General features: G+C 38.4%; 1 protein-coding gene across 1 annotated transcript in view; it reads left to right on the plus strand.

Moving 5' to 3' along the window:
* Positions 1–26,346, plus strand: part of Grid2 (glutamate ionotropic receptor delta type subunit 2) — a 1,513,832-nt gene that overhangs the window by 923,993 nt on the left and 563,493 nt on the right. The window contains exons 6-8 of the mRNA XM_055612670.1: positions 555–728; positions 8,409–8,570; positions 19,816–19,935. Coding sequence (XP_055468645.1) covers positions 555–728; positions 8,409–8,570; positions 19,816–19,935 — 456 coding nt within the window. The remainder of the gene's footprint in view (positions 1–554; positions 729–8,408; positions 8,571–19,815; positions 19,936–26,346) is intronic.

The following is a 26,346-nucleotide window of genomic DNA, read 5'->3' on the forward strand; positions in this document are numbered from 1 at the left end:
ACGGAGCTACATACATTTATGCAATGACCACAGCAGGAAGTCAGCACTTTCACCAGGAAGAAAACACTTTCAAAAACAGTGTCTCCTTCTGCTTTCTTTCCTCAGTTCATTTAAAACCCTCCGCTTTCATGGCAAAAAACATGGACCCATCTGAACATTGCACCACCTTTCGTAGATACACAAAATGTCTTAAAGCTATTCACAAATCACAAGCTGTAATTGAATCTTCTTTTGCTGAACTTTCAATATTTTTCTCTTATGGTTTCAGCATAATCCGTTGTTAAATTGCTTTTAATAAAGTGTATTTAAGCCACATGGTCCATGTAGGCTTGTTTGGGCATCAGTGTACATAATTTAAAGCAACAGAGAGCAAGAATGACTGAGTTCACCATTTTGATAAATGCACATAATCTTCATGGAAGGCTGGCTAAACATGAAGCAGATGTGTTAGAGCAACAGATTCCTTTGTTCCTCCAGATAACTGGTCAGCAATTCTTTTGTGTTCCTGCTACTATATTTAAGAACTGCTAATTCTCCCACTTCTTATCTTTTAGGAAATAAATGATGTGGATGTCCAGGAACTTGTCAGAAGGTCCATTGGAAGGTTAACAATTATTCGGCAGACATTTCCAGTCCCCCAGAATATAAGTCAGCGCTGTTTCCGTGGCAACCATCGAATCTCTTCAACACTGTGTGATCCCAAGGATCCCTTTGCACAGAATATGGAGGTGTGTGCTAGAGGGCGGGGTGCATCTTCTAGGGTGTGGGCAGCTTTGGGAGCCTGGGATGACATCTCTGAGTGACACTAGACTGGGAGGGCATATAGTACTATTCTTGGGCACATTCTCCCTTCTGACATCTAAGTGCCTTTGGTAGGGAGTGAAAAGAGCCTTTGTCTTTGATCCCTTTGATCCTAATACAGGAAAAAAAAAAAAGTGCCCACTTCCTTAATAAAATACAGCAAGTAAATCTTACTTCCTTCTAAGCAAGCAGATACAGGGCATTTCCTGGAATGGGGTCTGTGATTGACACACACAAGGCTACGCTTCAAAGTATTAAGTGAACAGAATTGCTTGAATTCTGTGTCATAAAAAGCATAGATGTTTATTCTCTTTTTAAAGGATTTCTAGATTGAAGAACTTTAACTCTTAAAAAAGAAGAAAGCTTACTTAAAATTCAAAACGTGCTGCAGTGCTGTGTGCTTGTACCGACTGCACACAAGAGACAGCAGGACCTTTACCATCCAAAATACCTAAAGAATTTCAAATTACACTCAAACTTCTGAATAGGAGGCTAGAGAGCACCAAGTTCATGAAGCTTCCTCAGAAGCCTGTCCTTTGGACAACTCTCAGAACCTATTTTTTTTTTCTTTTTAAAAAAAAATTCTTTCAGCTATTTTTCTTTTGGACTGGACATCTCAATCTGTCAATTGGAGCACGTGTTAGAGAACACAGGGAGCAGCAGCAGGGGGCCAGGGGAAGTTCTCCAGGCAGGCAAAAGACAGGAGGAAGGAAGAATCAATCAGACATACTTGTACACATGGTCCACAGAGGGCTTAACTGAAAAACAAATGTGTGTGGCACAGTAGTCCTCAGTGTGCTGCAGTAGCGCCGTGTGGGCATCTGAGGGTCTTTAGAGGGGACATTAGATATCAGCAAAGATTAGTCAGCATCAGCTTTTCAAACCAGGAAACTATAACATATTCCAGAAATCAAAACCTTTAAAATGTTTAGTATAGGAAATATTTTCCTACCTAGAAGTGTCTGAACAATGTGGAAATACAACCCTAGGAAGACTAATTTGTCTCAAATAATATCTCATAAGGTAATTTTGTAGAGCCACATCTTTGACAACTAACTCCACAGTCCCCATCACTTACAGATTATTTAGAAGATTGCCATTTACCCTAGCATTTCCTTAGATTTATTAGTGTTAGGCCCGTGGTTCCAAGATTATTGCTATTCATATTGTTGTTGCTTACTGGATTCTAAGGGAGTTTAGCTTTAGCCTTTTCCACGTAAGTTACCCTGAAACCTTAACATGACTGTCTAAATATGAGTGCCGCTTTTAATTTTGTGTTCGGATGTATTCTCTGCATCATAACTGATTATGAGCAACACATGAAAATTACAGGAGTCTAAGTGAAGGAAAACATAAAATAACCTTAATTTAGAATATTATGCAATATTAAAATCTGTTCTTTTCCAAAGAACAGGAAATATAAACAAACACATAAGAAACATCAGTGACTGTCATTTGTGGAAAGCACAAAGTGCATTTGCCTGAAATTATAGCCCTTAACTTAGATAGGCACAGAACAAGTATTTTCTCTGTGTGCTCCCATACTTACCCCCACCCCATCTTAACAATTTCTTCATTTTGTCCTCAAATCCACACACAAAAGAGAAAAAGCCAATTAAGTTATTTTAGAAATTGTCATTAGGTATTAACTTACCTCTTATTTATGATAGAATTATATAAATATTTATGATTTAAAAAGAAAAACTGACAGAGACTTTTATATGGGAAGATTTACATAATTAAGAGTGTGAATTCAGAGCTCTTGAGTTTAAAGGATTCCACTAAAAGCAGAGTACTTGGTGTAAAGCTTTATCTCACTAGTTAGAGTGAGCAACTGAATCAAATCATCCTTTTCATTAAGTTCTCACTAGGTTCTCACTGGCTGGGAGTTCAAGAGTAGGGCGCTCCTTAGGAAAAGAAGCCCTCTCAGCTCCGTTCTGTAAAACAAACAGAAAGTTGGGCCACAGAGACTTTTATCTCATCATCCTGGAGTGTCTAGTTAGAAGCAATGCCTAAGAATACAAGTATGCAAACAGGGCCCAGGTGCATACTAAAGCTAGAAATTGAATTCTAACATCACATCTCTGTACCAAGGAAAGATAAGGAACCATGGGCCCGTATGGTGGTCTCCTGGCTGTTGCCTTTTAAATATATTTAGAAAGGGTAGACAGGTTTGGAAAGTACTGATGACAAATTCCATAAATCTTAAATTAGTAATCAAGAACCTAGTAACTGGAGATCAGCTGGAGCTGCATAATAAGTAACGATGACAAGGTGGAAATGAATTGGAGGGAAGCAGCTCTCCCTGAATGCTGAGGCTTTGTTAGCTTGGGTGATAATGCAGAGAAAAAAAGAAATTTCTTTTTTTATTTTTCCCCAAGAAAACCTGTCTTCCAAGTTTTAGATTGTTGATAGTGTTAGGGCCATGAATGTAATTTAGAGGGAAGAATGTAGCCTTATAAGAGCAAGTCATTGTAAGTGTAATTCAGTGGATTAGAAAACACAAGATGTTGAAGATTTTGTTTTGTTTTGTTTGGCATAGAAACATGCTTCTTCTGTGTAGCTCTGGCTGTCCTGGAACTCACTTTGTAGAATAGGCTGGCCTTGAACTCCTGCCTCTGCCTTCCAAATGCTAGGATTAAATGCTTGCCTTACCACTCCCATCCTGTATTTGAAGATTTTAGGAGTATACCTTGATGCTTAAACAAGGCCTGTTAAGTAACTGTTCAGAGTAATCAGTAAACAAGCACACGTGATCACAATACCACGATGTTGTTGTTTAGAGAGAAAAGGGAAACTGGGAAGAACATCTAAGTCTGGGAGATTTACTATCACCGTCTTCAAAACAAAAGAGAACAGTTCTTTTAATATTAGTATGCTAAGTTTTAATAGTGACCAATACTAAGCAAGTTTATATAAGTTGTAGAATATGTTAGTAGGTTTTTGAGTACTACACATAAGAAAACAGGGCTTTTTCTAGAACAAGCAAAATCAAACTAAACCTCAAACACCTTTTTATCTGCATACTAAATTGGAAGACTACCGGTGTTATGCATTACATATTGAGAGAAATCCTTACAGAAGACTTTGAAAAGTCCATTGGATGTAGAAGCAAACAAGTAACAGGACAGGAGCCTACCACAGAGGGCCTCTGAAAGACTCTACCTAGCAGTGTATCAAAGCAGATATTAAGACTCATAACCAAACCTTCTCAGAGTTCAGGGAATCATAAAAAATGGGGGGGGGGGGATTTAATATGACCTGGAGAGAACAGGAGCTCCACAAGGACCAAATATATCTGGGCACAGGGGTCTTTTATGAGACTGTTTCTCCAAACAAGGACCATGTACGGATGTAACCTAGAACCTCTGTTCAGATGTAGCTCTTGGTAGCTCAGTATCCAAGTGGGTACCCTAATAAGGGGAACAGGAACTGTTTCTGACATGAACTCAATGGTGGGCTCTTTGACCCCTCTCCCTGAAGGAGGAGCAGCCCTGCTAGGCCCCAGAGGTATCTTGCAGCCAGTCCTGAAGATACCTGATAATCCAGTATCAAATGAAAGGGGAGGAAGTTCTCCCCTATCCGTGTACTTGGAAAGGGGCAGGGAGGAGATGAGGGAAGGAGGGTGGGATTGGGAGGAAATGAGGGAGCGGGATACAGCAGGGATACAAAGTTAACAAACTGTAACTAATATTAAAAAAATAAAAAATATATAATAAAAAAACAACAAAAAAAAGTCCAGCAATTTGGATACCACTTAGAAATTATCAGTCCTAGGATAAAAAGACAATAAATTCTGTCAGTAGAAAAAAGTTGAAATATTAAAAATATTATCATTATTTTAAAAAGTTATAATATCAAAGATTTTATAAAACCAAAATATTTCAAATAACCCGTCAAACAAACTACTTTCCTCTAAGTCACTAAGTGAAACTGAATTCCCTACATATGTCAATCAGATCTCTAAGTTTTTATGTGCCTAGTATGTAGTTTAAATGCATTCTGTGACACTGAGCACATTCTGATGGCCACAGCCTGACACCAGATGTTCTTTTACTGTCAGTTTAAGAAGTGTGAAGCCAGGACCTTCAAGCTTGACTAAGTAAATACCCTCTGGATGGGTATTCATAAACTTCTGTCTCCAACTTAATGCTTCAAGTGTCAATCTCCACTTGATCGCAACTATAAAAGACATAAACTTATGAGAGAAATGATATTGCATAATCAAGGTCAAAATTGTTAGTGTTGACTTGTAACAGTCCTTAACATTGAAGTTCCAGAAACCAAGTAGTTCCACAGTCAAGTACATAAAATGCACGTGGAAGAACACTGGTACGACAGCTGCTCAAAATCGCTACTTTGAAGGTAAATTCAATATGATCAGAGTGCAAGTCAAATCTGCTGTGAACCACTTTAATACAGTCCTGGACTCTGTGTCAGAAGCACTTTGCTAAGATCAAGAGAGAGACTGTCTCCTACTCTGTCTCCTAGAAAGCTCACATCTGCATTAACGTGTCAGTTCTAGTTACTAAACTTTTTATGGAAAGGAGAAACAAGAGACTGACAAAGGAAGAAATGTGACATGGCAAGCAGCCTAAAATCTGTACCTGACAGTGATCAACAGAAAGAGAGAGGGTGTTTCAGTGCAAGTAGCAGATGGTTCCTGGAGTTTTTGCTGGTGTCAGGGAACAAGTGTGGTGGCAGGAAAAGTGTAGAGAATCAGTTATGGGAGAATGAATGGATGCTGGAGCTCAAGAATGTTAGAGATGGGTTATGTTCCTATTTTGAGACAGTCATTCATGAGTAAGGGATGAACATGTGTATAAAGCTTGAAATCATCTTTTTAAATGCTGGGAGACAGGTTGGCATCACGGTGTGGGAGGAATCAAAGACTCATAAAGACAATGACAGTGGGTGACGTTAGAAAGGAGATGTGGGAAAGAGAACCCCAAGGAAGAATAAGCACCTGCTTGAGAAAGAAGGAATAGACTGGGAGAGCCAACGGCACAGAGAAAGTCAGCACAGCTTTTCTGAACCAGCTGTTTGCAACGTGGACAAATGGAGGAAAGCGGACAGACACTGAAAACATACATCTTGTGTCAGGTTCAAAGCATCTGCCTTTATGATGAGCACAGGTGCTCCGAAAACATGTCTCTGGTATGGGGGGGGGGCTGTCCAATGCCCAAATTTATTATGTCTTCACTTCTGTCATCTTCCACTGACTTTCTACTTGATGTTCTTTTTTGCCATTGTCCCATTCTTTGACTTATTTTGACAATTGTTTATTGGAAGCCATTCTTTTCTTTTCTTTTTTATCTCCTTTTGACTTAACAAACAGTATGTTCCAGGCTGTTTGTTAAGTCAAAAAGAAATTTAACAAAAAGGCAAAAGAAAAGAAAACGCACGGGGAAAATAAAGGACATGCAGCATGTATTTCTATTCACTACTTTACAAAAATCTTAGCACCACAGCAGTTCTCAACAGAGAAATGAGTGTTCTTGAAATGGGTGTTCTTGGAGCCTCAGAAAAGATGACTGTCAAGAGCTTTAGTGGAGGAGAAGTCACTGTCTTTAGGGAATTACATAGCTACTCCTGCTTTAATAGGTACCTTCACACCATGTACAGAAAAGTGGTCCTGTTTAATCACAGTTAATCAAAGAAGAAACAAAAATGCATGAACATGAGACCGGCAACTGGGGAGAGTAAGAGGATGGGTGGTCAGGATTGGAAGACGATAAAAGAGAATGGAAAGATTAGTGGGACCAGGTACATGTTATGTTCCTCTCTGACACTGTCATGAAATAAATTACTTTTTAAAGGACTGCTCAGGTCATCAGACAGAAAGAAGGATTACCAGGGAAGAAGTCTCCTACAGTGTAACCTTTGCACAGAATGGAAGGAAGTTAACTATTTGGAGAAAGAAAAGGGACATGGAAGTAGTCTGCCAGGTCATTTCACACAAAGCAAAGGGAGAAGGAAATTATAGACGGAGAGGAAGGAAACAGGTGAGGAGCAGTTCGTATAGCCTGAGAAGCAGGTGTGAGCAGTGGTCCAGCAGAGGCTGAGAAGGGCACATCATTGCACAACATTTTGAAATTTCTGTCAAAAGATTACCCTGGGTTATCAGGTATGGCCCACTCATCTTTTATGTGTCTTTTACATTTTTGTATCGGATCCTTGCATGCTCATTCATGCATGAATTTGGAGGCATGGGCTACTTCTACACTTCATACATAGTAGAGGTCACCAGTCTAACCTAGTTCCTTTAACAGTTATCTGCATGGGGTGATATTAACAACAGCCCACCCTAATATTTCTGTATAAAAATTACTACATTCTCACAGAGTACATGAGCATCTTCAATACCTTTAAAAAAAAATACCCATATCTACTAGTGTGCCTGTACTAGAAATTTGCACATAAAATGATGCCTAGCAAACACAGATGATGAAAGATTCTCCAAGATGTGAAAGGAAACCTACAGGTATTGTTAGGACATTGTCTAACGGCTGTGCATAGTATCAAACTCTAATTATCCTGATGGTTAGATCTCTGTGGCATTCTGTAATGTGCAGAGACGACGTTGTGAATTTCCTTCTAAATTAATTACAGTCACCGACAATCTGCATAGCCTGTTTCGTTTTTAGGAGAAAAAAAAAAAAACTGTGAAAATATGACACGTTAAGACCTAAGAAAGCCAGAGTTCTTCAAGGTGAAATGAGCTTCTATCACTACCTCTCTTGCTCAGTTTTATTTTCTATTACGTTTTCCTTCTGAGAGGCAGTTATGGAACTTTGGCAGCTTTCGTTGACCTATTACCTCTTTTCATGGTCATTTTTTCCTGGATAAGTTCTGATCTCTTCTTAAAAACTAGGCAGCACTGGTAATTGATAGCGCAGATGGTAGCCCTGCCAAGAGTTATTTAAGAATTGCAATAGATCGTGGGGAAAACTCAGCTGTGATTCAAGTTAGGAATCCGAGCAGAAAGTATGGTTACTGCAGAGGAAACAGTTACCATGAGCACACATGCGTGGTCAGGACTTCATGATGTCTGTGTATTGCTACAGCTCTGGCATTCTGATGCTTATGAATACTCCTGATAACTGTCCTTCCTTATTACAGACTTCCCACAAGCACACAAATATGGCTGCTTTCCCTTGGGGTCTATGACCACTCATATAAAACCAGATTTGATCCATTGATAGTTGATTCCATATGAATAACCAAAATGTAGAAACTTGACATACTGAGGAACCTTATTATTCAGTGTCCCTTCCAATCCCAGTCTCTTAGGGTGTCTGCCTCTTCACAGAGGAATTAAGTTCAGGTGATTCTCTAAGTACTGACACAGTAGCCTTGCCTCTGTGAAAGCAACTCATTTTTAATCTTCTCTTTCATACCCAAATAAGCGGGAAAAGCAATTGAGGTGTGCCATCTGATAGACCTTGTTCTCAGTGGCAAAAATGACTGAGGAATGAAAAGAGAAATTTCCTGCTTAGTAAGTGACTCAGGGAAGCACGCCTGGACGGCACGAGAGAGCTGCTGCGCCGTCCTCGCTCCGAGCGGGGTCTAGAGCGGGGTCTGACTGCTGCCTCGTGTCTTTCCAGATTTCTAACCTCTACATCTACGACACGGTGCTGCTGCTTGCCAATGCCTTTCATAAGAAGCTGGAGGACCGCAAGTGGCACAGCATGGCGAGCTTGTCGTGTATCCGAAAAACCTCGAAGCCCTGGCAGGGAGGGCGGTCCATGCTGGAGACCATCAAGAAGGTAAGTGTCAGTGCGCAGCCCTGCACTGTTCTGCACTGTCAGGCAGAGCTGGTTGAGAAGGCATGCGGGTGTGTGACTAGACGGTACCAAGTGGTTTTCTCTCTCCCCGATAATGCTGCAAACTCAGACCAGAAAACAGAGAAACACAAAGTTTGTAAAAGACAAAGATATATAGAAACGGGGGGGGGGGTGTTTATAATGTAAATTATGCAGGAAGGGAGCTAGAGGGTGTGAAATTTAAATTGCTATGGTGTGCTTTTAGGGTAAAAAAAAGGTTTTATGGTGCACAAAATGTTGTTCCTTTGTCTTGATTTATCGACCACACCATCAGCTGAACACACTCACAACAGGCTTCGTGGTTTCTGATCTGAGTAATGCGAGATAAGCCATTGGAAATGAGGGCGTTTATTTTCCATTAAAGACACGATTCACAAGCAGTTAGCACGTTGCTGCACTGTGAACCCTTTTGGTACCCTTCTGCTTCTTCCTCCCTGTCAGCGGGTGGCCTCCTGGGATGACCTGCCCGGGCTTAGCTACCCGCTCCATCCCCAGAAGGCAGCTTATGCCATTTGTCTCTTCTCAGTGGTATAAGCACTCTGCAGTTGATTAGCCTCTTTGTCATGTCCTCCTTGCTGACATCCTTCGTTTGTCTTGCACAGGTTCTTTGATTTAAAATGGAATGATTAATAAAACAAACAAATTTCTCTTGTACCCTTTACACAAGGAGACAGCCGTGAGGAGGTTTATGTTCTTCATCTTACCCATCCATTTTCTTTCCCCATATGTTTGCCTTTCTTCCTGAAACAAAAAGAAAAATGGCTAGTCACCTGAAATACGTGCACATTTAGAATAGACAGAGAAGTGACTTCAAAATTTAAACATTGGGTATAAAATGGTTGCGCAAAGAACAGGAAGTGAAGGGAAGAGATTCTTCAAGGGAGAGTAGCATGATGTTTTTCTTGGCACCATTTCCTCTTTACAAAGAATCACTTTGCTGAGAATTTAGGCTATCAAACAAAGTACTTAAGGCCACAGAGAAAGACAATGCAGACAGTTCTAATGAGACCTGATTGGCTAGGGTCAGATGGAAGGGGAGGAGGACCTTCCCTATCAGTGGACTGTGGAAGGGGCATGGGAGAAGAGGGAGAAAGGGCTGGATTGGGAAGGGACAAGAGAGGGGGCTACATCTGGATACAAAGCAAATAAATTGTAATAAATAAAAAAAAAATTAGATGTGTTGAACACACTGGCAGAAGAACTTTTTTTTCAATTGAGAACAAAAAATGAAAATAGAAATTAAGGTGTTGCCACAATCTCCCGGCCCTATCTCTGTAGAGAGCTGGCAGGTGTGAGTTCAAGGGAGGTTGTTGGACATGAGTCTGATCTGCCAGTTTATTAATGTGTGATTTGGAGAGGACACAGCAACCTGCATCTATGTGTTCTTCTGAAGCTTTCTTGCAAAGAGAGAACAGTGGCCTAGGGGGGTTCTTAGGAAACCCTTTTTTAATGAGACTAGCAGTAGGGAGGAAAGAGAACCCAACACATGTGGGTATTTCCCATGTACCAGTTTGGTACATAAAACCATCCGACTTACTTTTACAACCAAAGCAATTATTTAATACAATAACCATGAAATATCATCTTGAATGGCTATTTGTACAACACCCCGCAGATATCCACCTTATTTTCAAAAGGCATGTGGGAACTTCCTGTCATAAACTTCGCTGGAATGATAACAACCACACAGTGCCATAGTGTATTCTGCCTCACAGTTTCCTCAGTGGTTCTCAACCTTAGCAATGCTGGGGCCCTTTAATACAATTTCTCATGCTGTGGTGGCCCCAACCCTAAAAATGTTCATTGTTGCTCATGACTGTAATTTTGCTACTATTTGAATCATATTGTAAATATGTAATATGCAGGGTATCTGGTATATAACCCCAAAAGGTCTCATCCCACAGGCTGTGAACCACTAGCTTAAACTCATCTTTAAAGGATGGAATTAACTTTCCCCAATTGTCTATTTTTTTCTCTGCCAATTGAAGTGTTTTGGATCATTCTTTTCAAATGTTGAGACTGATAAGACTGCACACACCAAAACACTGTGAGAGAATACTGGACTCACATAGCAATTCAGGAAAGCATCGCAGGTGTTGGCAGGTCTACCAGAGTTGGCCAAAGCCCAGGAAGTGGGTAAACTTGTTTAGAGGCTGAGAAGATAGGCATCCATGGGAGCTGGAGATGTTCCCCCATTCTCATTAAATATGCAGGTGCAGTATCGACTTTCCTAGCAACCTTTCCAGATGTGGAGCCAAAGAGGGAAAGGAAAGGCAGAGCAGAGCTCATCACAAATGGGCTCTGAGTTTTTATTGTGATGTTAATATTCCAGTAATAACATTTGGATTTATAGTCGTGTAAACACAGTGCATCTATGTTAAGGGCATGCTCTTTACCTTTTACACAGCTGTACAATACTGGTACATCTATACAAACCGTACAGAGTACAGGGAGTACAAAACGGAGGTTCTGGCCCGGAATTAATTATATTCCTAATGCTAGGATGAAACACAGGCTTTGGAATATGATGCAGATGACAACAGTAGTATAAATGTCCAGGGAAATGGAAGGATGTTGTTCTCAGAGACTCCTGTTATAGTTCCGAAATGTATTGTGGGAAATGGTAACATAATACTATGAGTAAAATAGATGTTCAGCAAACAGGAAGTAAAGAAAAAATTCCCTCCCTCCCTCAAACTATAAATATAGTATCAGTACCCCATATCTTTGTTGTCTACACAATATCTGTATATGACCTTTAAAAGAATTGTAATTTTAAATATTGAGCTTCCGTCTACAATGTGGCACCTACATTATCCTCTTTTTATGACCATCGTGAATGATTTAGATTCCTTTTTTCATTGCACTTGGTTCTAAAATATGTTCATAATGTCCTATCTATGTATCTATAAGTAAGTGTTTGAGCTGTATGTGTGCATATATGTAATATTGTGTGTATATATGTGTATGTCTATATGTGCATCTATGTATGTATGTATGTTACGTGTAGATAGGTGTATCTGCGTGTCTGCTGTGTAAGTATATGTGATATGTGTATGAGTTCCACGTGTGCACCTGTGTTGTGTATACAGATAGGCACTCTGTGTATGTGTATGTATGTTTCTTATGTAAGTGTATTACATATGTATTTTTATTGCTGTAGCTGCACACACACATACTATCTAGAATTGAATATCCATTCCAGATAAGGAAGTTACTGGTATTTAATTTCTTGTTGACTGATCTGATAACTTTGAAAATATCTTCTTATACTTCTCTTCTGCTGGTCAAGTACATGTAAATATCACTTGCAAATTAAAAAAAAAACCTTAAAATGATGGGACTAACAATTTGTGTCATTATTAAGACCATATCTAAATTCCCATGACTATTTTTGCAGTCTTTATCATTGAAGTCTATGTTTAATTGCAATGTATGTCTATTTAGGAAGAAGTGGGCATGCAACATAGCTGAATTTGTATCGTAATAGAAAATGAACTTTCAAATGTGCTTAATTAAATATGTAAAATCGGTAGATGTTGACCAGATATACAAAGTGAAAGAAGATATCCACAAGCCGACCACAGGCTTCAGAACTGCATCTGGAAGTACTTCTTTATGACACTTATAAATCACTGTAGATGGGGTGGAACATGCCAGCACTCTGCTAGGTAGCACAGCTGTGTCATGCTCACGCAAAGCCTGTGCTTATCTACAGAATCCTGACTCCTTAAGTGATAACCTGTGCCTGCTGTTGACAAGTGTTAATGTTCTTTTTTTAAGTTTTAAAAGTCTCTTTGCCTATTATTTTTTAATTTGTATTAAATATTTTTCTTTATCTTTGAGATTTTCATACATGTATATAATAAAATATGATCATGTACAACTCTAATTTTTCTCCTGTAACTCCCGCTATATCCCACTTTCAACATGCCTTCTTCTGTGTTTCCTTTATTTTCATGTTGTAGTTGTTCTGATAACCCACTGAGAACAATTAATAGTGGCCATATGAGCTTCAATGTGGGGTTATCCACTGGAGCATGGGAAACCTACAAGATGGAACATCCTCAAAAGAGACCAAGTTTGAGAGTTTCTCGGATCAAATTTTAGAGCAGCCTAAGTTATGAGCATAAATATAAACATTTTAAAGGTAATTTGACAGCATGAAAATTTAGCAAAATAATGAGAGCAGGTTCTATTCTGCGATCTATGACCACAGAAACCATCGGTTTCTGCCCAGAATTGAAGTAGAAGCCATGAAATAATCTCTTATGGAACAGACTGCAAATCTAATGAGAACGTGATTAATTGTCCCATAGCAGTCATGCCGCTATTGTACCAATTGGGAGATCTTATCAGGCAGTTTAGTACTATAGTAGCCAGGGTCCAGCACTGGATAAGACCATTAATTTCTTTTCTTCCCCAGCTACCTACATAGAGCCTTCAATACTATAAAAGCTATCTAACTGAAAGGAAGTTTGGCATTTGGTTTGAAATTTAGTTCTCAATGTCTTGAAGTAAAAATGAGTGGTATTTTCAGCAATATGGTCTTAACATGTGGTTATGGTGAGTAACAAATGACAATGGCCTGTTTTGTTTTGTTTTGTTCTGTTTTTTGTGACTTCTGTGTCCTTCCTGACAAATATAACTAATAGGGAGGTACACTGTGATTTTCACTTAATGACTAATGCCATATGGAAACATTGTCACCCATGTGTGCTAACTCTGTTCAATCTTTTTTTTATAAGTTTTATTTAGGAATTATCTTACTAAGTAGTGTCGTTCAATCAAACTCGCATTCTCTGTTTTAGTTAAATCACTCATACACTCTTCTTTCCTCTCTTCTGCCCACACCCTTACCCACACTTAGCCTTGGAACCTCTGGGATTCCCTACTCCCTTCTTTCATACCACATGCATGCAACTATTCATCCAATCACATGCTAATCCTGTGGCTTATCATGTGTCATTCCTTAGAGCTAGTCCTCTCCTTGGTTCCCTGACTTCCCCTAACACCCATAACCGTTTCTGTTTAAGTTTTTTTTATCCTTAGGAATATATGCCTCTGTTTTGTTTTAATCTACTATTGTTCTTTCCTTAAAGTTTCTTCTCTAAAAAGACCCGTTTCTGACTTCCAAATGTGCTTCAATTTTAACAAACATAGAACACACATATGAGAGAAAGCATGCAGCATTGTCTTTCTGGGCCTGAGTTACTTCCCTTAGTACATTTTTTTTTTAATTTCTTCTACTCAGCTGCAAGTTTCATTTTTCTTTTCATTTTAGTAGTATTCCATTGTAGATATGTACCACAATTTCCTCACCCATTCATCTGTTGATGGGTCCCTAGGTTGATCCTATCTCTTACCTATTGTGAATAGAGCAGCTATGAATATGAATTTGTGTTTCTGTAGGGATATGTAAGCCTGTGGATAAAAGCCTAGGGCTAACACAACTGAGTCATATGGTAGATGTTATTGAAATCTTTCTCCACACCTTTGGGAAAGTATTCTTTTCCTTCTCCTATACCTATAGTTAGGAGTTTTGCTCATTTCATGGTATCTCAGAGCTCTCTTTTATTCTGTAAACACACATGTTTAATTTGACATTGACTTTTAAAAAATGATGCAATTTCTCTGCCATGTCCTCTACCCTATTGCCCTGCTTTACATACAATCTGTCTCAGAATTTGTTTTGCATATTTGTGAAGTTTTCCACTGAGTTTTTCATTTGGCTTATTGAGTGTTTCATTTCCAGCTTCAATTTGATTTAGTTTTTCTTCAATAAATCTATCTTTTTATTGAATTCTATTTTATATATTGGATTAACCTCATCATTTAGTTCATTTCTGTGCACTTGGAGTGAAGCCATATCATGAGTTATTTTAACATAGTTGTAATTATTCTTTTAAATTCTTTGTAAATTCTTACAAATCATTCTCTCTGGGAGCCATTACTATGGAAGCAGTACTATCCAGGAAAGACATGCTCTTTTGGTTTTTCCTTTCTGTTTTTGTTTTTATGTTCAGACTTGAAAATCTAGAGTTAGTTTGTTGGTAGAAATTCTTGTTAGTTTTATTTTATTAAAATCTTATTTTTTAACAATTCCTTGTTTCAATAGAGACATTTACAATATTCATAGGCTCATTGAGGCATCACTTTACTTCATGATATTGACATGTAAGGTCAGAAGTTCTATCCTTACTCTTGTTCTGAGGGTCAGCTCAGGCCTCTTGCATGGGTCTGTAGCTTATGTATATCACACAGCAATGAAGTTAAATTTTTTTATAGTTTCTGTTTAGCACTTTCCCTACTTCCTGAGTGAGATCTATATCTAATGGTTGCTATCAAACTATAATGGCACGATCTCTTCCTCTTTTTTCTCTTGAGATACCTACAACTGACCCTGGATTACATGTGCTGGCTTCTTGGCTTTACCTCTTGTTTGACTCAGTCTTTCTTCTAGTCGCTTGCATGTATTTTCTTCACAGTACTTTAAGCAAACCTTCTAGGCACAGTCAAATTTCCATCACAGAGATTTTCCTTTTGGACTGCCTTAATGTAGAAGATAATTAGAAGGAGTTGGAGAGACCTTATAGCATCTTAATGAAGGCCTAAAAAGTAACAGGCTATGAACAGCTATGACGAAGATGTTCCACACGGTGAGACACTCTAGATGACTCCTCCATGGAATCAATCATCAATCATCAATCATGTGTACAATGACAAAGGTTGATTACTTTTCCAGAATGCATAAAACACATGGAGGGAATTATCTGGTCTGGAAAGAAGTTGACAAAAAATAATTTACTTTATGGGTGAATAAAAGATGTAAATGTATTTCAGATGAAATCAGACCTGAGTTTTAGAAAGAAGTGCTTACAGCTCAATAACAAACAAACAAGAAAAATAACTAAAAAGAATTATATTGAAAATTTATGATTATAAATAAAATCACTAACCATTTAATATAGCCTGTATATGAGTTAATTAAAATTCTCTAGATCCTTAAGTGTTTTCACATTGACTTAATTATTTATTTTTCAAAAATCCTATGGTAACTATTTTTAATTCTTCTTAAAAAAACTAGAAAGCCTTAATGCTCCAGGGGTTTTTGAAAGTACCAGTATATTATCTCATATTGGCTTGTGTTGATAGTAAAAAGATGTGTGTTGAAACATGTTTGACAGAGTATTTTTTGAATACCAAAAATATTGAAATGCATGCAACTCTTAAGTGTAATATATTCATTTAAAATGTATTGATTAACTACTACCATGTGTTGTGCTCTGTGATCACAGAATGAAGGAGGAAAATAGAAATATAGAAGATAATTGCAAGTGTGATCAGTTCAGTATAAGGGGAAATGCCTGGAAATAGGTGACTGGGTGTTTTACTTAGCACAGAGTGTTGTTTAAGGTGAGGAGGTCCAAGCCAAGAAAAAAACGGCAGACAGTGGAATCAAGAATGTTTCACACGGTACTAGAAAGCACCATAAAAGCTTCCAAAGGAGAAAAGCAACCAACACTCCTACCCAGCTACGATGACTGACAACCACAAAGACCAGCGTGAAATGCTATCCCTAATCCCTCAGGGGTCAGTAGTCACGCAAACACCCTGGCCGTGAAGAACAACTCTCTGATTGCACTTAGGGAATGCTTAACAAGACAGAGGCTTCCCTGGCGTTGGAAACTCGGCCAGCTACCTAGGGTTAATGAGGTCATGGGTCCTGGAAAACCTACAACTGTCACTTAACTACAGCAGCACAATCTCCAGTGGGTTAAGGTTTTGTTAGAGTGTCTTAGGCAGGGTATCGATAACTACAGGTGCCCTCTAGCTATCAGTGAGGAGCCATCATGCAACTCTACTGATGAAGGCAGAACATACAAGGGTTCTAGTTAGAGAGGTTCACACTACTCTTTAGAACTGATCTGGGCCAGGCTTCAGCTGCTTCTTGTACACAAGCAGTCACAATTGATGGGTCTTCAGAGCAATGAAAAGAAATCAGGATATTGATGAGAAAGAGGAATCCTAAAAATAAAGAAAGATGATTCCAAGGTTTATGCTATTGGCAAGAAAATATTATTTTTTTTTTTACAATGTACACAGGATAAAATCCAAAGTACCATATGCAGTATTTTTAAGATTCCTTGAGTAGCATTTAAGACAGTCAGTATAAAGGACATTCAGGATGCTACCTTGCTGTTTGTTTATCAAAGACCCATTAGCTTGTGTTACATAGAATCTGCTGTATCACCAAGAGATTTATAAATACAACCATGCATACAAAAAGATAATGACCATTCATCACCCCCAGCAAAAATGTTTTGCCAAGCTCTATTTTCAAGGTTAATCAGAAGATAGATGAAAAACAACTCAAAAGCACTGCAATCTTAAAACAATGAAAAAAAATCAGGTTAAATCTTGCTCAGATAACAAAGGATGTTGTTTAAAGGGCTTATTTGTGTAGAATGTTGACCTCCTGAGCATCCTAGACAACTTCCTGAGGGCAGAGTCCTCTGATTATGCATGTCAAAAGCTCATTAATGATAGAGCAGGAAAAAGATAAATTACAAAGTCAAAAAGGTGAGCGAGGTAAGGCCACAGCAAACTGAGTGCAAATCCTCTGATTTATGGTTTGTATCTTTGTTTTCTGTAAACGCATTAAGTCACACAATGAAAGCGGTTCCCTGCAAAGAAGGACCTGGCCCTGCACAGCCATAGCCTATTGACTGAGGAGAATAAAAGAGTAAAAGAACGATAGGATGTTTAAAGCTTTCTGGGGTTAGAGTTTTCTGTAGAGCAATCATAAGGGCATGTGATCCCTTCTCTTTTTCCAGAAGTGAGACAATAAACTACAATTTTTGTGTAGTTAGGTGGTATTGTTGAGGTAGGTTGAGAGTATTAGCTTTTTGTTATTGCTGTTCCTTTGAGATACAGTCTCACTACATAGCCGTGGTTGAACTGAAACTCGCTATGTAGACCATGCTGCCTTCCAACTCACAGTTCTGACTGTCTTTGCCTCCCAGACGCTGGCGTGAAAGGTGTGTGCCGCTTCTCTTATACGGAAGATTCTATGGGCCTGTGAGATGTCTCAGTGCCTTACCACCAAGCTTGACGAACTGGGTTCAATATCTGGAACTCACATGGTTTAAGAGGAGAGCTGACTCCTGCATGACCCTTTGACATCCAAACACACAACATGACATGAGCCCTGCCCCAGTGAATAAATAAATAAGTTTTTTAAAAAGAAAATTTTTGAATGATAGTAGTTGGATCTTAGCTATAGTGATATATGCTATATTCATACATGCATTTTCAGCTTGGAGATATCAGTGATGCTGAAAGCTACTCTATTCTTTATTTTGATAATGCATGTTTGATGATACTAATACTGACCTCAAACATGACATAAATTGAATTGCACTAATTGGATATATTCTCTCTATAAATATAAAAGTAAGCAAGGGGGACAGGGAAATGACAGAGGGGATGGAGCATACTGCACAGATCATCGATCCCATTCTTCCCACAAATTCTGTCCTCAAAGACTGCTGACATCTACTTCTGGGCTTTACATAGATGTACAAAAACACACATGCACACACAGAATAACATAAATGAATTACATCTTAAGCTTTAACTGGCAATAAGGCAGTGAAACATTTCACAGAATTAGAAAGTCTCCAAAAACAAGGGCTGGAAAAAACACTTGGCAGTAATGATGGCAACAATATTAGCCAAAGCTCTCTACACAGGAAGCACATCTCTGCATTACTTACATTTATCATAAGTATAGCAGTAACAATACTCTGAGATAAATGCTTTATTGCCCATTTAAGAGATACAGAAATTGAGACACAGAGAAAGTAAGCTAACTAGTTGTTTCTGCATAGCTGTTATATTCTTGTGCCATTAGTGAAGTCTCTGCTTGTCACTGCTAACTAAGATGAAAAGACCACAGACACATCCAATTCAACAGATCTGTCCTGTTACTTATACTACTGCAAAAATGAAATGCATTAATTATTGAAGTTCACAATAAAGATTGGAAACACAGTGAGTCAATTCTTTTATCAAGTTAGCATTCTGTGAGTGTCTACAAGGCAGAGACAATGTGTGAGATGGAGCAGACAGCATAAAAGCAGCCAAGAAAAACTAAAAATGGTGCTACCAGTTAAGAAAACTTTTGTATGTTTAGGTATAACACGGTAGAGGTGATAACTGGAGCACAAGCTGAGATGATTTGTTGTCAAAATAAATGTCATTACACAGCCAAAATTCTACCTAGAGCAAACAAACACTAATTCTGAAGGGACTGTGAATATCGCAGTTAGTTTAAAATCCTATGTAATGTGAAGGTCGATAGACCAAGGTGAGAAAGAAGAGTAAGCAAGTAGCAGGTATGACCCACATGGCCATCTGTTGGGGAAGAGAACATCTGTGGTGGTGAAGAAGCGATGAAGCCTGAAAATTCCCAGAGTCTCAACACCAGGAGAAACGACTGAGAGCACAAAACACCTGAAACCCCAATTTACCCTTGCTGATATAAAAATGTACTTCATCATATTTTAAATGTATCTTCTTGTCTATTATATAAAATCATGAAAGTATGCAAATTTATAGATATACACCACATTTCTTGCAAAATATTTCAAAATCATTTCTTTGATCTTTTGGAAATAATGTACTCAATTATTGCCATTGCTTGGAAAATAAATTCACAGGAGAAAATAAACCTCACATACATTTTAAGTGGTAAGTTTTTAAATTCTTAGATCTAATTTTAGATTAAATTTGAGTGGAATTGTCTCCAGAATCGTTTCTTTTAGTCTCCCGGACCCTCCGGGACTCTGATGATGTACACTGTGCTTCGCAAAATATGGTGGCCACATCTTCACTGTGGAGCTGCGTCTCAGCTCTATCCAGGGCCATTTTGAGTAGTCTTTGGCTTTTAGGGCATAAACCAGTTTGGGGGCAAGTGGAAGACATTGGATTAAGCCACTTGAGAAGTGACTTTCAATAGAATTCCTGGGTATTTTGTTCATCTACTAAAATTAGCCTGTTAATAAGCATATTCTTTGAAATTTTATTTTATGGATAGAAATAGAGTACCTATAACTTCTTATCCTTTATTATTAATTGTTTGGTTTATCTGAAATTTTAAAATAGTGTCTATTCCCTCATCTAGGGTGGAGTTAATGGATTAACTGGAGATCTGGAATTTGGAGAAAATGGAGGTAACCCCAATGTCCACTTCGAAATCCTTGGAACCAACTATGGAGAGGAACTTGGCAGAGGTGTCCGTAAAGTAAGCCTAGACTTGCCATAATGTTTTCTCTATACTATTGTTGTTCTGCCACATAATTCTCTGCAGTGTGATCACAGTATCATTAATGTGCATGTGTTCCAAAAGAGAATTTGAGTTGGAATAAGGAAGGAAGGACACACCTTAGACAGAGCATTGTGGGCTTTGAGCACCCTAAGATATGTAAGAAATGTGAGAAAATTAATTAGGTTTCTACCTTAGTATAACTTAAAGGAAGAAAAATAACATAGTGCTTACCTAGAGAAATGGTATCACCTTTCATTCACTGTGTTGCTGCTTTTATGAAATACTAAATTTAATATTTAGACAGAGCATAGCTATTTGATTTTTAGTTTGTAACATGCACAAAGTCAGAATAAATTTTTGAATAAGTTTAATATGGTACCATTGAAAATCAGCTGTAGAAAGTGACATTGTTGTAAAATTTTGTGTGTGGCCTGTCGTCAGGAGATTATACTTTACAAGAAATGATCCTTAGTATATTCTGCAGATCACATAATGAGGTAGCTAAGTACCAATAAAGGATGTTTGACAGAATACCATGACTATAGCTCTCTCAAGGAGAAACACAAAAGCCCTTGGAGAAATGACTTTTCTGTACTTTAAACTTGCCATTTTTAAGCATTTTTGTAAGAAAAAATACTGGAGGTGAGTTTGCATACAAAGCTGACAGTTGTAAAGGTCTTAGTGTCTGAACTTGACTGTGCTCAGAGTAACTGGTTCTGGATGCACTTCAAAAATAAGCACAGGTATAAGAAACACCCTCCATGTTCCCTCAATTGCTAGCCTCACCACAGTGGCCTGAATTTAATGTGACCATTGGGTTATATTCTCAATTTCCTTCTCACCTTATGAAGCAGAATTTGCTAGTATTCAGTCTTGTACTCAGCCTTACATATTCTCTTTCTAACCTCTACAGTTCTACCTTGTTTACCTTATTCATCCTTGCTTTGGCCTGTAGCAGAAATTCATTAATTTATATTGTTGCATTTTTTCTAACAATAATAAATGTGTCACCACTTATTACACTGTTTTTATTTTAGACTGCTGTAAGAAAGGCAGTAACAGTTTTCTTTCATATTGACTGTATACTGTTGTACATATATATATATATATATATATATATATATATATATACACATATTTTTGTGCGTGTGAAAGAGTAGAATTGCAATACAAGAACACATGCCTTAAACGTTACTGGATAACATCAAACCCATTATTGAAATGTACCAGTTTTTATTTACCACACCAGTGTAAGTTCTCGCTGCCACATGACCTAAACATCCTGATTTCTAAGACATCTAAGTTTCTGTTAATTTATTGATATAGTCATATATTTTTATGGTTTCAGTTTAAATTCTCTGTCTATAACACACTCTGCTTCCTATTTTTGGCATCTCAAATTTCTCTTTGACTTTATTATCCTTTGTTCTTTATTTGGCTGTTTGTTATCTCTTTGAGAAGGCAAAGATGTCTTTTGCTTTTTTAGAGCTGTTCTCTGAGCTGTGCAGAAATATTCGTGAACGCACAAGTTTTCATAGCATTCTTACAACATTTAAATTTACTTTTTTAATGAGTATTATTTTCTGTGATTGTTGATATTTATCCTTACTCTGAATCACGTATCTGTCGGCTATCTTGTAAAGTGTTGTACACTTCTGCCTTTTTACTCAGGTCTATTGACTCCCAACTAATTTATTTGAAGAACAGGAATAAGAAAATTATGGAATTCCATTCAAGTGCTACCATGTTTGCAGTTGTTTTTAGAGATGAGTTAAATTCATTTCTAATGAGATAAAGTCATTAAGAGAAAGAGTTAGTTAAAAGTAGAACAAAATAATGTTGAGTAGCGGTTGATTTCAAGTATGAAAATAAAGGGAGAGAACTGGTTGCAGGTTGTGTCCTTGACCTTAAGTGGGGGGGTGGGAGGGTGTGGTTCTCCAGAGTACAAAGAAAGAGGAGAGGAGCGAGTCCTTGTAATATCAAGTGTGCTATGTACGTTGATAATTGTGTTCACCAGTGTGATCTTCTAGATGGAGTTACAGGGAGATGTTTATCACAGAGAGCTCACCCTCATTCTTACGTCAGACATCATGCTTAGTGTGAGAGTATGTGCACACAGAAATGGACAGTGTTATACACAATCATTTACACCTTCTTTCGTTAATATACCTTTATGGAATATGCTTATAGCATTTAGGAATATTTAGAAAGGTTGTTTGGAAGATTTGTCATTTAATTTATATCCTATGATTAGAAAATTATGTATAACTTTCTTTTTGTTTATTGATAATATATCAAAATACTATTTCTATTAACTTTTTATATTCAACTTTTTTGCTCAGCTTTTTAAATTCTTGTAAATCATCTGTATGTTCTGGTTCACTTCCTGCAGACTTCATTAGTACCTACACTTAATGATAGTTTTTAACCTCATTTTGTAGATATGCAACTATTATTTATTTTTTCTTGTGTTAGTGTACCTGGGAACTAAGGACGATGATGACTAGAAATAATAATAGTAGATATCTTTGCATTACTGTTTCAACATATTCCTACAGAAATCTCTTTATCTTTTAGCTTCGTTCAGGTTAGTGAAGCCTATTTCTAGAATAGATTAACTTCCTATTGAATGTAGACATATATTTACACTTACATAAACCACAATTGCTTTGTTATCATCTTGTTTATCTATCGTTGTTACATTGATGATTATGATTTGGGTTTTCTGAAATTGTCCTTCCAGTTGGATTTGTATGATGAGGTTAGGCTGAAGTAAGCTGCATGTGTTAGTAAGGTGAGCACTGCAAAGCCATGCCCAGTACAAAACCACATTAGTTTGTCAGTGACAGACTGATTGTTGTTGTTCGTATGTTACTTTGTTTTTTTCTCAAGACATGTTCTTTTTTTCTGTGTAGCCTTGGACTCTCTTTGTAGACCAGGCTGGCCTCAAACTCATAGAGATCGGCCTGCCGCTGCCTCCCCTAGTGCTGTGATTACAGGCGTGCACCACCATGCCTGGGGACAGACAAATCTTTATGGATGTCAGTGTACGATATTTAAAGAACAAAAATAAGAAACAAATGAAAAGTAAAAATGTTAATGTGTTTGTGCAGAAACTAAATAAATTTGAGAAGATGTAGAGGCGAATATTTAGAATGTACATAATTTGAGTATATGTGTATACTGTGAGATAAAGTCATTAAGAGAAAGAGTTAGTTAAAAGTAGAACAAAATAATGTTGAGTAATGGTTGATCTCAAGTATGAAAATAAAGGGGGAGAACTGGTTGCAGGAGTAGCCAGTGTCCTTGACCTTAAGCGGGGGGTGGGGGTGGTTCTCCAGAGTACAAAGAAAGAGGAGAGGAGCGAGTCCTTGTGCAGCACAGGTTTACTGATATGAGGGAACTAAGGCGATGGTTACTGAATATGATGCCTTTTGCTGGCACATCAGAGGTGAGATTATCTACTAAGAGGAAAAGGCACCAGAGTATCAAAAGATATCGGTGATTATGAAGCCAGAGGCTTAAAGTGGCAAACAGGAGACAGTGGAGGAACTGCCAGGCAGGGCTGATGTCACATATGAGGGTAAAAATAAAGAGTACACTGAAGCAGTAATCTTGGTCGTATTAGTCAGCAGCCCTCAGCAGACAGAATGAGTTTGAATAATGTAGGCTGGGTTTTCTTTTGTTCTGTTTTAATCAGGTTGTTGTCTTTTTGTTTTTTGTTTGTTTCTTTGTTTTCATAGCAATGCAGTAAACCAAGTGAGGTTAAAGCCAATGGTCAGATGTGACTGAGATGACAAAACTTGATACCTACCCTAGGCAGGGTAACAATGGAGATGGAAAGAGAGTTTCAGCAACAGAAGCAAAGTATGGCTTGAAAGGCTTGAGCTGAGCTTGTCACAAGTCTCCATCATAACAGGAGTGAAGCAGAGGAGTGACTGAGTCAAGAAACTGTGTTTGGGGAAGATTGTCTCAGAATAGGATGATTGGGGTGGGGGTGGAGGGGATGCCTGAGAAGCTGGCAAAGGAGGACTTCAAGCCTAATTCAGTCCTAGAAGTCCTGTGTGTTCCATGACGGTATGAGGTCAGTGTAGTCACTTCAACCTGCTCTGAATTCACTCTACGTTCATTATCTAGCAGCCAAGGAACAAAGGTCCAAAGACATAAAAGGGTGTATACATAATTTTCAAATATATCAAATAGCCATGGGAACCGTTTAGATTTCTACACTCTAGCTTTACAGATGGATTGAGGCTCCCCTAAGGGCCTACAGATGGTTGCTGAAGGTTGCTAAAATCCTCATAAACTATTGACTTTAAGGTGCCCTTTATGTTGTTGACAATATAAGTTTTGTGAATCAAAATGCTGTTGCATACACCTCTAATTACAGCACTCAGAAGGCTGAGGCAAGACAAGTGAGAATTTTAGGACTACATCAGCTCAATAAAAAGACCCTGGCTCAAAAAAAAAATTTTTTTTCTCTATCTATTCCTTCGTTTTGGGACATATGGGTTGTTTCCAGGTTCTGGCTATTATGAATGACACTGCTATGAACACGAGCAAATGTCCTTATTGTATACTTGAGCATATTTTGGGTAGATGCCTAGGAGTGGTATAGCTAGATCTTGACGAAGCACTATTCCTAATTGTCTGAGAAAGCGCCAGATTGCTTTCCAAAGTGGTTGTACAAGTTTACATTCCCACCAGCAACTGAGTAGGCTTCCCCTTTCTCCACATCCTCTCCAGCATGTGTTCTCACTTGAGTTTTTGATCTTAGCCATTCTGATGGGTGTCAGGTGAAGTCTCAGGGTCATTTCAATTTGCATTTCCCTGAGGACTAATCATGTTGAACATTTCTTTATGTGTTTCTCTGCCATTCGATATTCCTTTATTGAGAATTCTCTGTTTAACCCTATGCCCCATTTTTAATTGGATTATTTGATTAGTTGCTTTTTAATTTCTTTAGTTCTTTATATATTCTGGATATTAGCTCTCTGTCAATTATAGGGTTGCTGGAGATCCTTTCCAAGTCTGTAGGCTGTCGTTTTGTTCTGATGACAGTGTCCTTTGCTTTACAGAGGCTTTTTAGTTTCATGAGGTCCCATTTATTGATTGTTGATCTTAGAGCCTGTGCTGTTGGTGTTATGTTCAGGAGGAAGTTGTCTCCTCTGCCATTGAGTTCAAGATTCTTCCCTCAACTGAGTAATGGATGAAGAAATTGTGGTACATCTACACAATGGAATATTACTCAGCAATTAAAAACAAGGAAATCATGAAATTTGCAGCCAATTGATGGGAACTAGAAAAGAGTATCCTGAGTGAGGTATCCCAGAAGCAGAAAGACACACATGGTATATACTCACTTATAAAAGGATATTAAATCTATGATATAGGATAAACATATTAAAATCTGTACACCTGAAGAAGCTAAGCAAGAAGGAAGACCCTGGGTAAGATGATTAATCCTCATTCAGAGAGGCAAACTGGACAGACATCAGAAGAGGGAGAAATTAGGGAACAGGACAGGAGCCTACCACAGAAGGCCTCTGAGAGATTCTTCCCAGCAGGGTATCAAAGCAAATGCTGAGACTCAGCCAAATTTTGGGCAGGGTGCAGGGAATATTATGAAAGAAAGAGAAGATGAAAGACCTGGAGGGGACAGGAGCTCCACAACCAGAGCAATAGAACCAAAAATTCGGAGCAAAGGGGTCTTTTCTTAGACTGATACTCCAATCAAGGACCATGCATTGATTGGTCCTGTGCAGGACCTAGAACCCCTGCACAGATGTAGCCGATGGTAGCTCAGTGTCCAAGTGGGTTCTCTAGTAAGGGGAAGAGGGACTGTCTCTGACATGAACTCAGTGGCTGGCTCTTTGATCACCTTCCCCTGATGGAGCAGCAGGCTTACCAGACCACAGTAGAAAGACAAGGCAGCCATTCCTGATGAGACCTGATAAGCTAGGGTCAGATGGAAAGGAAGGAGGACCTCCCCTATCAGTGGACTGGGGGAGGGACAAGGGAGGAGATGAGGGAGGGAAGGTGATATTGGGAGGGGAAGAAGGAGGGGGCTACAGCTGGTATACAAAGGCATAAATTGTAATCAATAAAAAGAATAAAAACAGTTTTTCATTTGTTTAAAAATTTTTTAAACATTTCTGACTTTAAAATATATATATTTTTTAATTTTACTTTAAAAGTTAGTGCATTTCGAGCCAGGCATGGTGGCACATACCTTTAATCCCAGCACTCAGAAAGGCAGAGGCAGGTGGATTGCTGTGAGTTAGAGGCTTGCCTGGCCTACAATGTGAGCCCAGGACAGCCAAGGCTACCCAGAGAAACCGTGTGTGTGTGTGTGTGTGTGTGTGTGTGTGTGTGTGTGTGTGTGTG

Source organism: Psammomys obesus, unplaced genomic scaffold, assembly GCF_907164565.1.
Source record: "Psammomys obesus unplaced genomic scaffold, mPsaObe1.curated_primary_1811, whole genome shotgun sequence".
NCBI classification, from domain to species: domain Eukaryota; kingdom Metazoa; phylum Chordata; class Mammalia; order Rodentia; family Muridae; genus Psammomys; species Psammomys obesus.